Source organism: Stereum hirsutum (assembly GCF_000264905.1).
Source record: "Stereum hirsutum FP-91666 SS1 unplaced genomic scaffold STEHIscaffold_8, whole genome shotgun sequence".
NCBI lineage: Eukaryota > Fungi > Basidiomycota > Agaricomycetes > Russulales > Stereaceae > Stereum > Stereum hirsutum.
The window spans coordinates 59,492-74,002 of record NW_006763138.1 but is presented as its reverse complement, the minus strand read 5'-3'; the positions used below and the strand labels follow the sequence as shown (position 1 = coordinate 74,002).

The following is a 14,511-nucleotide window of genomic DNA, read 5'->3' as shown; positions in this document are numbered from 1 at the left end:
CAAATTGTTAATCAGGGCCTTTGAACAAAGTTCATCTATTTCAGATCCACAGCGTCTTGGGCTGGGAGAAGAAGAAGGTAAGAACGATTTTTCGTGCGAGAAATGATAAGGCGAGCGACGGAACTCACCGTATTTCACTGCCAGCAGTTTGCCTATCAACCGCCGCGACGAGAGAGCTCTGAAAATGGCACTCTCTCGAAATGCAAGGTTTGCTTTCAGCCGAGAGCCTGAGGAATCTAGTCTGAAAGGCACTGCTGCCAGTGCTGTAACTGAGGCATGAGAGCCGGGCCTTGACTGCATGCCCACAGAACGAGAACGCTTGTGCGCCACAAATCCGAGTTCTTCATAGCCGCTATTACTAGCCTATCCGCCAGTAGCTCAGCTGTCACACTGACAGTGGTACTAAGAACTTCGCTAATCAAAGCCCCACAGGACCTCATGACGCCACTTAAAGCAAGGTTCATCAATTTGCAAAGCGCGTGTAAAGATCAGTGGGGATAGGTATGTGCACAGCGCACTGGTATTCGAGGCCGAGAACCGTGTGCGCGAGAGTCAGTTGAGTTGATGGAATTAATGCTAGGTCACTGCCTCGATGACGCGTAGCGAGGGTTTCCCCGGACTTGGGCCTATCTGCCTGTAGGAATTGGGCGAACGCACTGGGATTTGGATGTCGACATGCTTCAATTGGGCGTCGTCGTGTTTGAATTTTGTTGCGTCATGATGTGATTGTGATGAAGGAGATCTTCATCAAGTGTGGTGAGGCGTGTAAGTTACGATAACAACGGATAACAAGTTGGAGGATTTGAACTCGAAGTCAGGACCGCGTCGTAAGTCGAAGCCTTCATTCCTCAGATTCCTATCAAAGTTTCTGTGGCCGAAGGATTCGAAATGGCGTCCCCATATAAGTATAGCCACTGACTATAGCTCGCTCGCTTGCTAACGGTCCTAAGTCAGCGCCATATGCTATGACGCCATCTAGCAGCAAAAGAAGGTTCATCAGTTTCAAAGTCTACACATGGCGAGAAGGAACGCAGAACCCAATGGCGGAAGGGGCAGAATGAGGAGATGGTCGGTAGGTGATTAGATTGGACGATACGGAGGGAACCATGACGAAATGGAGGAATCGCACCGCATTCACGATTTCTCCTAGAAGTCTGTCATGGTCTCAGTATCTGTGAACACGTTGCGAATGCCAGGGCATCACCATAGTATACAGGTCTTCACAACCGTGCATCAGCTCGTGTAGAGAAAATACTGCAGGCCTCTACCTCCAACGTTCGCGGTTTGCACCCGGCCGGGACCTTTTCTCCATAGTGCCAAATGTTCTGCTCCCGACTCCACCGTGACGAGCATTAGCATGAGATCCCGGCCGATCACCCGTGCGTCCCTATGAATCCATGCAGTAGTAAGGAATCGTACCACGACTGCAAAGCCGGTCCCTGTGTGAGCTTTCGTCAACCGGCGATACGTGAAAATTTCCGACTCACTCACAAGCTCGGACGCACGCACGGTCCCCTTCAAGTGTATGGCTGCATGTTCGAGTTCTAATCTGGGCCACTACTGCCATCGATAACCCATGATGCATACCTTAAATCCCAACAGGGCAGCACGGGCGTGGATGAAATCATGGTTCTGGCCGCGCGGATTAGCGAGACGGCGCCGTCAGATCAAGGTTGAGGAGAAACTTCAACTTGAAGTGACGCACCTCCAGTTCGTAATGCGTACTACTTAATCGCGACTTTGTCTCCGTGGGAGAAACTTGGAAAGATAGCGACATATAGCCATAGTATGGACAGTGGTGCAGTCTGCAAGCCTGGAAATGCGTCTGAGATGCGCTGAGTTGTCGCGGTGGACTTCCTCGTGGCGAAAGTATTTACTCTAGATTGTTGACCGCCAATAGGTACGTTGGAAGAGAAAAACCTTGTATCCGAGCTTGAACCGCACCGTGATGATAAAATATTCGCGCTTGGCAACTTCGTCAGCTATAGTATAGGTGTGCACGCGTGCCTTGACAAAGGTAGGTTGGCAGGTTAGGTGCTAAGTTAGTGCTAATCAGAACCTGGGAGAAAGAATTGAAGACATCTTCTCGCTTCATGTAAGTATCTCTTCCGAGTCGTCGTCGAAGGCTTCAATCACTGAGAGTATGATTAGAACTTAACTTGGACCGGGCCCGGTCCAAGTTTCGCCTCGAATTGTCCGAGTCAGCGGTGCGTGCTACAGCTCTGCACTGGCAGAACTCCAAGAGTAAATCAATCGTGTCGCAGTGCTAAGCAGCAGTGTCAGAGTGTCTGACGGTCAAGATAGCCGCCCTGAGCGCGGGAGGCTTGGATACGAGCCGCCAGAGCCTCTGAAATCCAAGTCGGCCCGTCAGGCTCGTAGTGTGTGAAGTAATATTTACCGCAGAACGGATAGCCCATCGAAAGAGAGTTCAGCAAGTTCAAACGTCTGCAAGCTTCGAACCTCGGGAGCGGTTCGCAAGGGAGGAGTACTGGCAGCACTCAGAGGCAGCTCATGCCAGTGAGTTGAGAAGCGGCGAAGCACCGGAAGCAAACGCGACTGACCGGGAAGTTCCGCAAGAACAAGGAAAGAACTTCCGTTATTGCAAATTCGATACATACTCATACTGTACGGCTGTGGCACCCTAGGCCTATTGTGTCACTGTGGCCCAGTGGCCTTGTTCGAGTTTGCTCTCTGACTGTTGTATGGATGGAACCAAGCAGTGCGAGAGGCGAAGTTTACAGGACACGATAGAGTTTGAGGATTCGATATGGATGCCCGATTCATACTACTTATCTTCAGGTTGCTGGCCGTACATAAGCACTAGCAGACAGGCACCCTGGACCCAAAATCAACTGCATGCAGCCCACGAGAATAAACCTGCATGAATACAGCTAAGTCCAAGGAACGAAAACCCAAAGCCTAAAACTTTCGACACCCCTCCGCCCCTCCGCCCCTCCGCCCGATCCTCGAACCGGCGTGGGACCCTGCATCGGCCTCGGTCAAGCTGACAAAATGACGAATTGACGAAGGTTTCGAGCTTGAGCTTGGATGTACGGGATATGTATTTCGGGTGAGAAGCCATTCAGACTCCAGAGGATAGCGATTCGGATGGATGCATGGATGGGGAAAGTGAGGCTTGTATTAGATTGGGTGGTAGCGTACGTACGCGTGTGGTTTAGACTCGGATGGTGGACTCGGAGGGGGAGGGACGATGAGAGTCGTAAGAAATCGTCAGCTATCAACCATTAAATACAAGATGACCATTGGCAGACTGGTCCAGATACCGGCAGGTTTAACATCCCGTTTATATACACCGTTCAAAAATGGCACCCCTTTGCTCGCCTGGGTCCCGACACCTCCTAGATTGACCCAGATCCTACATACCTATCAAACGTCAACGAAGCCTGTCAAGCGTCAAGAAAAGCATACCAGTGGGAGAGCGAGGGCGTAAACCCAGCACTCTCTCCCTCTCGTCTCGGGAAACCTTCGAAGGGCGCACGAAGGCAAAAATTTGATTGAACGTGCTTCGAACTTGAGGTTGGGAGTTGTGGTAGGCCGTGCCCATGGGGATGGGATCAGGGACAGAAGGAGCAAGGAGCAAGGAGGGACGGCAAGAAAAGGAAGAAGGTAGAAGAAGAGAGCTGGGAGAGGCCCGATGAAGGGCGGACGGGCTGTCGGACGGTGTAGCCAGAACGAAAGACTGAAAGAAAGAAAGACTGAAGGAAAGGAAAAAAAAAAAGAAGAAGAGCTAATCCTCGGTGGGACAATAAGAAGCAAGCAAGATAATGCGCCGAACGAATTTCCGTGGTGTTTCCGAGAGTAAATTAATACCTACCGACCTTGCATCATACAACCCACGGTAGCGGTAACAAAGTCGCCGTAAACTCCATACATATCGTGGTCGTGGTCGAGGCCCGCTTGATGCGCTTCGGTTCGCCGTTCGGAATGATACTAAGCTAGGACAGCGTCGTACGCCCAATTGCAAGTCAGGGCCGGTGGCACCGTGAAGGCGCAAGAACCGTCTGCGTCGCTCATTCAAGGCAAAGGATTTGTAGCTGAGGTGTGAAATTTTGAAATCAGAGCACGGTCCCGGAGAGCAGATGCCCAAATGGGCGCAGAAGACGGTTCCAGAAGAGCGAATAGGAAGGCGCGAGGGGTCTGTGGGATCCAACACTGTATGTCTTGGTCTTGCGTGTGGCGTTCGGGAACGGGGAGAGAAAACGTGGGTGGATTGTGTCCGTTCGTTTATCGTCTATCGGTGACGTTGAAGGTTATGATGATTGATTTTGGCTCGGAGGGGATACGGAGTGTTGTCCGTGGGAGAGACAATGAGAAGAAAGACGCGAAAACTTCAGGAGAAGGGCCACAGAAAATAGACACTGAGACCGAATTGTGGCGAGGATTAGGTTTGCGGATGGATGGAGTAAGCTCCGGGTCGGCAGCGGAACAAGGTTGCTGATGGTGGCGCGTCGCAACTTTTTGTGTGCTCGTCGAGGCAGGAGTCAAAGCGCAAAGGCGGCAATAATGGAGAGGAAAAGAGAGAGACATGGGGAGCGTGACGAAGCCGACGGCATGGACAGGGGCGGGGCGGTGCGGGGAAACGGAAATGGGGAAGGTGGGGTTGTGACGGCGTGACGGGCGGGGGTGACAGAGGGGGTGGTCGGTGGAGGGAGCAGACGTTGGTTGTGTTCTGCCATAGATGGGGAACTCACAGTCTTCGACAGACAGCCCAGCATCGCGAGCGCGGTCCCCGCCCGACGTCCACAGTGCGCTGCCTGCCGCGAGCGCCACGGCAGCCCGCCAGCGCAACCAGTCGCCGTCGTCGACGTCCGCCAGCAGGACGCACACCCCCCACCGCTCCCTGAGGTACAAGAAGCGCTCCCTCGAGCTCCCCGACCTGGCTCCCCGTCCCCTCACCCCCGTCTCCTCACACCTCAACTCTCCCAACGCCTCCCCCCACGGGCCCTACCGCCGTCCCAAGGCGTCCTCCCCCATCCCCATCCCCGTCCCCGGCCCTGTCCCCGTCGGCACCGCCGGCAACGTCGGCCAGTCCCCCTACGCACGACCCTCCCAGCTTCCATCGACGACGCAGATGGCAGACGTCCTTCCCCAGCAGCCGTCGACGCACATTCCGATCTACCCGCCGCACCACCGCCAGCGCGCCTCGTACGCACGCAGCCAGTACCCGTCCACCCGCTCCTTCCTCGGCCGCGAGGTGCAGGCGAACGGGAATGGCCAGCAGCCCCAGATCCCCGCGGTGCATATGGACCACGACGAGCCGCTCGTGGACGACCCCGCGTCGCCGTTCGTCGCAGAGACCATCCGGAGCACGATCCCCGTCGGCCTCGTCAAGCTCCCACCGGACGAGAGCAGCAGCAGCACCCCGCAGCCGCGCAAAACGATAGACGAGCCCCGCGAGCCCATTCCCTTCCAGATCGCATGGCACGGCGGAGGCAAATCCGTCTTCCTCGCCCGTGCAGGCGACGCGAATTGGAAAGGCCGGCTGCCAATGGAAAAGGAGTGCGTATTTGCTTTCATCCATCCCTCGTCGTTTATTCCTGCCTTATCCGGCCGATCGTGTCCCCCTCGCTCACGTTTTACTTCTTTCTTATCTCGAATAACAGCCCGAACGATGATTCGACATTCACCGTCACCGTCTCTCTCCGGCCCGGCACACACCACGTCAAGTTCGTCGTCGACGACGAGTGGCGTGTGGCCGATGACCTCCCCACCGCCGTCGACGACGACGGCTCCCTCGCGAACTACGTCGACGTCTCCTCCACCTCCGCCTCGCACTCCCGCTCCTCCTCCCAACCCTCCTCCATCACACGTCAACTAGCCTCCACCCCCCCTCGCCTCAACCTCTCCCCACCCACCGCCCCCAACACCAACACCAACACGCCCTCGCACTCCTCCCAAGGCCACCAAATCTCCTTCTGGAGCGACAACGGCACCCAAGGCAGCTCAACCTCCACCTTCTCCGCGCGCTGGACGTCCGAACTCCCACAAGAACTCATCGCCGCCGCACGCGAAGAAGAAATCTACCTCTCCCCCGAAGGTCAACAATCCTTCGTTCCCGCACCTAATATCCCACCCGCTCCCATCCTCCCTCGTCATCTCGATAAACTCATATTAAACTATCGGCCGTCGCCTCCACGGTCCGATGCGTCCGCCGCTAGAGCTGAGGAACGATCGCGGCATCGGTCGAGTTCGAGTTCGCACGGTGGTTCGACGCTTAATCCTGCGAACGCGAACGCAAATGCAAATGGCAGGTTGCGTTCGAGGACGAGACATTCGAATTTGGGAATGACGAGCACGAATTCGGGCGAGGATTCGGGGCCTGGTGAACGTGGTGAACAGGATATTCCGGTGACGACGGCGAGCGGGACGGATGTGAGCGCTGCAGCGCGCGGGGGGCCCACTACCCCTGGTCTCTCTTCTGCCGGTGGTGGTGGTGCTGGAGAGGGAGTGGGAGGTAAGGGAGGAAGTGCCCCAGGGGCGTTTGGAGGTGGACCGGCGCTGGCGGACGATGCGAGTGTGCTTCCGGTTCCGAATCATGTCGTGTTACATCATTTGAGCACGAGCGCGATTAAGAATGGGGTGTTGGCGGTGGGGAATACGACGCGGTATAAGAAGAAGGTGGGTTCTCGGTCTTTGACACTTGTACGTGCCCGTGCCACAGAGGTGGATGAGAGGTTGGGTGGTTTGTTTGCTGACTCTAATGCGTGGTGGTTGAATAGTTTATTACGACGATTTATTATAAACCGACATGAGAGGAGATACGAGAGTGAGGAGGAGAAGGTGAGTCTCTCTTTTGGAATCTGGCAGTGGAAACGTTGTTGATCAGTTTGCGCGTGAAGAATAGGAAAACAATTGTTGTATCCATACCGTTTGCCACACACACACCTGCCACACACACACACGAGCAAAAACCACATCGGCATAAGCCACAAAACAGGGAAGAAGGACAGCGCGCACCTCTGTCCCCTGGACCCTGCATTACAATCACATCATACCGCCACAATTTCACTCGAGAGCGCCGCACGATTTCACCCCGACCCAGCATACCGCGCACCGCACAATTTCACCCGAGCCCGCTGCACAGTGACTCACTCGACTCGACTCGACCCCATCCACACGGCACGACGAATCGACTCGACCGACCCGACCGGACATATCTTGACGCATCTGGGCAGGCCGACGAATACCAACCTACCTTCCAACCAACCAACCCAGCCACAGCCCGATCCCACTTTTGGTTTATCTCCACACACACAACCCTTTCTACTCCACGCTTCACGCTTCGCTCGTTCATCGCTATTCTTGGGTTTGGGTAGCTGCATGCATGCATGCATTTTTGGGTCAACGGTTGTATGTATATGTACATATTTATATTTCATTGCTTCGAGCCCGAGCCCATCGAAGTCGAAGCTACTTAGATTTCTTTCTTTTTTACTTGTGCTTGCCAGTGTGTGTTGAGCGTCGGGGCTCGGTCATTTCATTTGTTCTCGTTCTTGTTCTTGGTGTTCACTCTCTTCGACATCAGTCATCCGTCCGTCCGTCCGTGCTTGCTTGCGTCATTGTTTGTTGTGTCTGTCCGAGTTCCGTCTACACGTTGTCCTCAGTCATCGGCGTTTTGATTTGTCTGTGCCCCTGCTTCCATCTTCATATCTCTCGTGACCCCTGCACATCTTGTTTTTTTTTTTTTTTCATATATCTTGCTTGCCGTCTCCTCCATCCTCACGCCGAAAGCATTGGCCACGGTTTCGTTCTTCACTTCTCGTTCAATTGAAATGGTGGCGATGGCATACTTTTGATGCCCTGGATTCGAGGATCGAGAATTGTGATTGTACATACACAGATAGATCTCCCTTTTTTTGATTTTCTTATGATTTTTTTTTCTGATTGAACGCATGGGCTTCAACGTCCGATATCCAATGCCCGTGTTCGATGTCAGTGTTGGATGTCGGATGTGTATCCTACGCCCGAGTCCCGACGTTGAGTGTCTCAGTTTGGTCCAGAGTTAGATAGCACACAGGATGATGAAGGTAACTTGTAAGTCTCGGTCTCGGTCTTGTGTTGTGGCGGGTCCGGGTTCCAAGTTGGCCACGCGCGTGGAGAAAGTTGGGATTATGTTGCGGGAGAATCCGGAACGAGAAAGAGGTTCAGTACTGACTCCGAGCTCTCCATTGTGTCACTGGCAACCACTGCCACTGACCAACCTTTGTCTGGTACAGTCTTGAAGCTTGAAGCTTGAAGCTTTGAAGTACGCGCCTTGAAAGTTGTTTGAACTTGGTTTGTCTTGAGGTTGCTGGGCCTGGCGCTCTCACTGGCTGAAGTTTGAGCTCTGAATGGAAGACGTTTTACTGTTTGAGTGTTCCGCTCTGGGCTGATTCCGGAAAGGCAGAGGACATATCACTCGCGGTACTACTTTTACCTCGAACTCAGCGGTGATGCATGATGCATTATGCGCGTCCGAGTCTTTCTCGTCGCCACACACCGATATTCAGCTGCAAGCCCAGTACCTCCACTCGACGACTCCACCATCCTCCTATTTATACCTCTCTATCATCCGGTCTGATGCCACCCAAGGGCTATTTCTTTCTTTGTTCTCAGCGCAGCTCAGCTCATCCCAGAATGACTTAGGTGGATGAATGATCCATGGAGGATGCCTTCCGAGTCCGAGTCACCATACCTCCCTCTGACATGTTCCGAGAACCACAAATCGCGAATCCTTGGTCCGGAAGAGGTAAGTCTCCTACTACTTCATGTCAGGATTTGTATGGAGATAGCAACTGGACTGGTCCGCGAGGCGTATGTGATTTGTACTAGCGCCTCTAGAGCGGGAAGATATATATTGCTCTGGTGATGTTTGGTGATGCATTGACCCGCTCCTCCTCCCCTCTCACTGTTATCTCATCCTCGAACTCCCTGGCAGGTATTACCATTGCTATTGTCATAGTACCCACCATCTTGAACGCACACCGCAATGCCACGGCTTCTTCTTCTTGCCTTCTTTGCTCTTCTGTGCACTCGTGTGTCTTGTTCCGCACAAATGCAGATGGTCCTTACAAAACCTCCGGAGCCGAAAGGACATAGCATTGCTGCTACCAGCGAAGCGTGCGGCGGCCCTCAGGCTCCTCTCATTGATACGACGCAAGAGCCTCAGGCTGATATCTGCGCGTCGTTCCCCGGCGTAGAACTCTTTGCGCCGGAGGCTATCGTACTCAGTACGTCTTTTCTCTTTCTCTTTCTCCTTTCCCAGTCAGGTTTGTCATTGTGGGTTTACGGGGGATTTCTCATTGACATTGAATAGCGACGTGTATATGCCGTTCCGGGATACATAATTTTCTGCGTAATGATCCGGGCGCAGCGGGCTTGATAAGCGTCGTTGGGAGGAAATTGGCGGTTGAGGAGTTGGGACGGCTTGTGAGTGTATCTCGATAGATCATCTCATATGTATCACTATGACATTGCGGTATTATGAGCTTACCCAATAGAACACGCGTCATTCATACAGATAAACGAATGGGCCACACGGCCTGGTGGCAGTCACTGCCGATACCCCGCCAACAGCACGCCCGCCTGCACCACGGCGGATACATACATCTCGAATGGACCTATGATATCGTGCGCGTTTACTTGTCGTGTTGGGTTCGTGAAGTCTGAGTTGGAGGGAAAATGTGTTTCAGAATGGGGCGAAGGTTATTAGTTGGGTTTGTGTATGGTATGAAGGTTTGAAGGGATGAGGATTGGGGGCAGGAGGCAAGGGCAGGTAGAACAGAAGGGCGTACCGTTCTGAAATTCAAGTTGTGAGTGGTTACTTGACCTCGCTGTCGACTCCACGCCCGACTGAGCATCACGCTGACAAAACGACTCTACATGTAGCGATTGAGGATCGGTTTCTGTGAATCTTCGATGGCGTCGACGCGTGCTGGTATATGGCGATCTCTTATATACCCAATAATGATATCCTACGGGAAACTGCCAAGCTCAGGCTGGCTGTTATTTCGATCTTTTTGCGTCTTGAACAATTCGAGGAGCGAATGTGCTGAACCAGGCCGCCGATAACCAGTACTCAATCCAGAAGTCACTACACCGATATCATTTATAGTCTTACATTTCTACGTATACTACTGGGTCATGAATTCGCCGCTATAAGTACCGACTAAATACAGAGCAGAGGAGCATCATATACTATCAATACACTGGGGGTTCAGTCGATCAACGAGGGCACATAAATACGTGTATCATGATGAGTTTATATAAGTCGATGAAGGAATGTGGGGGCCACGACTGTGCGGGTATAACCATAAGTTAAGAGTCAGACAAGGATGATATTGTAGAGGTGTCGCTAGTAAATAGAGAAATGGGAACAATGGGACCACAGAGGTGTCGCTAGTAAGTAAAGAAATGAGATGGAAAGGAGCGTGACAGATATAATGGCGCCTCTGTTAGTAACTACAGCGAGGCATAAATAGAGTTTCGTTATGAGGTTCGTTAGGAAGGAGAGAAAGAACAGCGAAAGTGAGTCAGTCTAGCCCTTGCTGGGGGTCCTGCCGTGGGCTTTACTCCGCGGGCCTTCGTCATTGCTCAATTTCCGCGCAAGGAACTCGGCCGCAGTATCGAGAAGCGAAGGACGACGGATATGCCTTTTCTGACCGGGCGTAGGTGGGACTTCAACCATATTCTCCTGCTTGAGCCCGTCGTCGAGTTCGAAGCCAGGTACGAGTTCGCCCCCATGTTTGCGCAAATTGGAACTAGGGATGGAGGTGAGGTAGTCTTAGCCTGGTGCGATCGTGGAAGACAAGAAAAAAAGAGAGAGAGAGAACGCACGCTATGTCCAACAGACACATCCTCTCGGCTTCTTGCATTGCTATCGTCTCGATTCCGACCATCATCGTATCCCTAATAGCGCCCTGCAAATGGGGCATAGGCACGAAATCGTAGCCAATGCGGTAGCTATCGAGGACTGCGGGTCGAATAAGATAAGTCAGAACAGACTATATTTGCAGCATGAAGAGTAGGCCACTCACGACGCGATGCTCTGGTGAGCGCTCGGTAAGGTTCGAGATTGATGAGGTCGTTGCCACTCTCAGACCTCACCGTCGTCTTGCCACCATGCATGTTATGGTCGAAAGCATTGAGGAAAGGAGCTGACCATACAATAAAGCAAAGAGTTGAAGTTAGTTTCATGGGTGACGGAGCAGAATCATGGTAAGAGCTGCATGACTCACCGAAGCATGGGACAACTGGCTTTTCCAAGGGTCTCATGAAGGACTCCGCGTTGGGATATCCCTGAGTGAGCTTCCGTTGGTCCTTCAATAATTTCTGGAATGTTTCCAACGCCCCAGGATATTCCATTCCGAGTAGCTGTAGAGCAAAGTCAGCGAACGGAACGTGTGTTAGACAGGATCGCAGAGGCAGCTTACCTGCCAAGACGCATCCAGCTTCCGTATAGCTGAACTATCAAGGCCGGAAAGGATACCGACGAATGCATCGAGGCTCTTGAGACTGCGTAGTTCCTGAGAACAAGATCCACAGAGAATAAAAACGAGAAACAGTCTATAAGCCGCGATCTTTAGGTTAAAGGAGAAACAAGAAAGAAAAAGCGTACCTCAGCAAGCTCGATGAAGTTCCGCAGGCCGTCCATGCGTTCCTCGGTGCTTCCCAACCCCAAGACGTTCCTTTGAACCCAAAAGACTAACCCCTCGTGAAATGTTCGTAGTTCTGCCAACTGCCGAGAAGTAGGACAGCCCTTGCACTTTCTACCGCCGTGTTGATCGTGAGAGATGATGTCCTCTGCGCGGAAGGTTCTGATCAAATCGTGTGAGACCAGCGTGATTTGAGACGCCAGCGCAATCCACCATTTCTTGCCTCCGAAACGAGAGATGTCGAGAGTATATCGCCCCGGGCTACCGCTAGTGGCGTGATCATTGGCGAGGTCGCGGACCAGTGCATCCATGTATTTCGCCTGTGGTGCGGAATAGTAGTGGGGGTCCAGCCACTTGGGCTTCATGCGACGGTCAGAATCATTGCTCCGAGGACCTGTGCGTTGGTCCTGAGTTGTTTGGCGTAGAGCGTCCAGAGATTCCACAAGGTCCTCAGCGGCCGAGGTGGCCGGAGAGATGCGTAGAGTCTGCGTGGTGGCGAACTCATACAATGCATCAAGAGCAACCCAGTCCTCAAAGCGCCAATGAAAGTGAACCCATGTGGTCAATAGGGACATGACCCGGTGTTGAGTGGCTTGGTGAGCGATGGCGTGTTTGTTCCAGACTTCTGAGTCGAGTCCATGGGCCCTCGCTCTCGGAGGATACTGAGCCATGAGAGCGTCGAACACAGCATGAACTCCCCAGAGGCGGAAACATGTGAAGAAGATCTCTTGGAGTTCGTCTCGGAGCTGACTATCCGGATTCTCGGTCAGAACGTAGACGAGTGCGCGAAGTGTGCCAGAGCGAACGACGTAAGGAGCACGACTGTCGGGATCGTAGCCACGCCCAATAACTTTCATTATCGAGTAGTCGAGACATACTTTCGGGGGAGACAGCGGATGGTTCGGCGCAAGTGGCTTTCGGGGAATATTGGAGAAGCCGTAGTACACCCATTGAGCGTCCTTCTCGTCGGCCGTGGGGGTAGGTGCCGTTGGGGATGACTCGGAGTCTGCGGTCGACAATAAGGAAGTTTCGGAGCTGGAGGAGAGCCGCGACGACGTTGCTGACTTTCGAGATGAACGATCGCGGGACGCTCGACGATGGGGAGTCTCGGGAGCAGGGACATGCGCACTAGATGGTAAGGGCGTACCAGTAGGGTTATCCGGGCTTATAAGACGCACAGACAAAACTACAGCGCGGACAACCATATCCAAGAGATCTGGAGCGATAGTCCAGAGGTCATCCGTGAGAGAGCTCGCAGCGAGGATGTAACTAATAAGATGAGAGAGAGCCATTTCGGCCGCGTGTTGGAGCTCGTAGAATGCCCTCGGGTCGTAGCTGTTCCTCGCCACAGGATCCATGGCTTGAAAGAGCCTCGTATTCCACTGGACGGCCGTCTTCGCTGTCTGGAGCATCTGACTGCGTGGAGAGCGCTCCTCGATGGCGCAGTAAAGCAGGCTGATGTAGAGTTGAACTTCGTGCAAAAGCGTCTTCACGGAAGCGTGTGTGGTGTCCGGTACCTGTACGACCTCAGGACCGAGCAGTCCGACGTCTGCCCCATCACCAATCGTTCGCTTTCGTCTAACGTTCTTGACTGTATTTGAAGGCCCATGGGAGCGAGGAACGACTCCGGTATGACCCACAGGAAGAACACGCGTCTCGGGGGAAGTCGACAACCGAGGAAGGTCAGTCGTTGGACGTGCGGGTGCTGTGGACGCGCGTTGATGGCTATTATACGAAGTGGATGCATCTTTCGACGGTGAGAACCGTGTTGGGAGTGGAGGGACGGGAAGAGCTTTGTCGCGGTTGTATGGCGAGAGAGGGACGTGATGTCTTGAGGATGTTGACGAGAAGGACGTCGCACGGGACAGGGTGCTAGACCTGGACCTTGGTCGCCCATCCGGAGGGGGCGGCGATGGAGGGACCTGAGAGTGTCTTGAGGACGTCGATGAGAACGAAGTCGCATGGGATAGGGTGCTAGACCGGGACCTGGATCGCTCAGCCGGGGGAAGATTGGGCGGCAATGGGGGAACCTCAGGCTGAGAGCGTCTTGAGGACGTCGACGAGAATGAAGTTGCACGGGATAGGGTGCTAGACCTGGACCTCGGTCGCCCAGCCGGGGGCAAGGGGGAAGTCGGAGGACTTCCCATATTTGGAACAAGGTATGCAGAGATCGATGGCATGTTGCGGAAAATGAAAGGACAGAAAGGTGAAGGAGATGTTGAGAAAGAGTTTACAAAGGAGAGAAGGGCGATCGTGGGGGTTATAAAGAGTTTTTTGGGGGTAAGGTTGTCATAGGCACGGCCCATTGCCCGACCCCGAAATTTTCCGTGTCTTATGAGGCAAAGCTCCAAGAGCCCAACCATATTGAGTGTAGGTCCATATTTGGTATCAATACAACGGTAACTATGGAGGACAATTGGAAATGGGTTCAGGTTCGCGTAGGCTTACGAGTGGGTCTTAGACCGTGGCGAATGACATAACACGGCAAAAGATTGTTTGCCTCGACGAGTCTACGAAACATGGCCCGAGAGTGCTTAAGTCACTTTTCTGGTATGTAGACGCGTGTTGAAAGAGGTGCGCAAGACTTTCCTGGATGTTAGAGAGGCCAGACTGCCATTATTCTGTGAGGGACATGGAGCTATCCAGATAGTAAGCTTTACGTACCAAGCGATTAGCCACGTGTTTACTGACACAAGTTCGTTGTGCCCACACTAAACTAGACCACAGAAGGAGCGGTGCCATGCGGAGCAGTCAACGGAGAGGAGGGAGATGAAGTCAAGACTCAGAAGATCGTTTCATATTTCCGAATCAAGCGACTTCATTGTAAGACTGAGACCCCGGACACTCGCAGTGGGCA

The 14,511-nt window shown here is 53.2% G+C and overlaps 3 protein-coding genes across 3 annotated transcripts; 2 read left to right on the top strand and 1 right to left on the bottom strand.

Annotated features, from left to right (window-relative positions):
• Positions 1–4,100: 4,100 nt before the first annotated feature.
• STEHIDRAFT_139656 (uncharacterized protein) lies at positions 4,101–6,736 on the top strand (the record flags this gene model as incomplete). The annotated part of the gene is made up of 6 exons (XM_007304648.1): positions 4,101–4,175; positions 4,271–4,423; positions 4,581–4,659; positions 4,725–5,520; positions 5,625–6,639; positions 6,683–6,736. 6 exons carry the CDS (start codon positions 4,101–4,103, stop codon positions 6,734–6,736), a joined length of 2,172 nt encoding a protein of 723 aa, XP_007304710.1.
• Positions 6,737–8,989: 2,253 nt separating this feature from the next.
• STEHIDRAFT_111379 (uncharacterized protein) lies at positions 8,990–9,712 on the top strand (the record flags this gene model as incomplete). Its single annotated transcript, XM_007304647.1, has 3 exons — positions 8,990–9,230; positions 9,374–9,429; positions 9,521–9,712. The coding sequence occupies 3 exons, from the start codon at positions 8,990–8,992 to the stop codon at positions 9,710–9,712; spliced, it is 489 nt and encodes a 162-aa protein (XP_007304709.1).
• A 703-nt stretch (positions 9,713–10,415) lies between these two features.
• On the bottom strand, positions 10,416–13,834 carry STEHIDRAFT_139655 (ras GEF; the record flags this gene model as incomplete). The annotated part of the gene is made up of 6 exons (XM_007304646.1): positions 10,416–10,760; positions 10,837–10,972; positions 11,037–11,156; positions 11,238–11,373; positions 11,433–11,525; positions 11,618–13,834. The coding sequence occupies 6 exons, from the start codon at positions 13,832–13,834 to the stop codon at positions 10,538–10,540; spliced, it is 2,925 nt and encodes a 974-aa protein (XP_007304708.1). The 3' UTR covers positions 10,416–10,537.
• Positions 13,835–14,511: the final 677 nt, after the last annotated feature.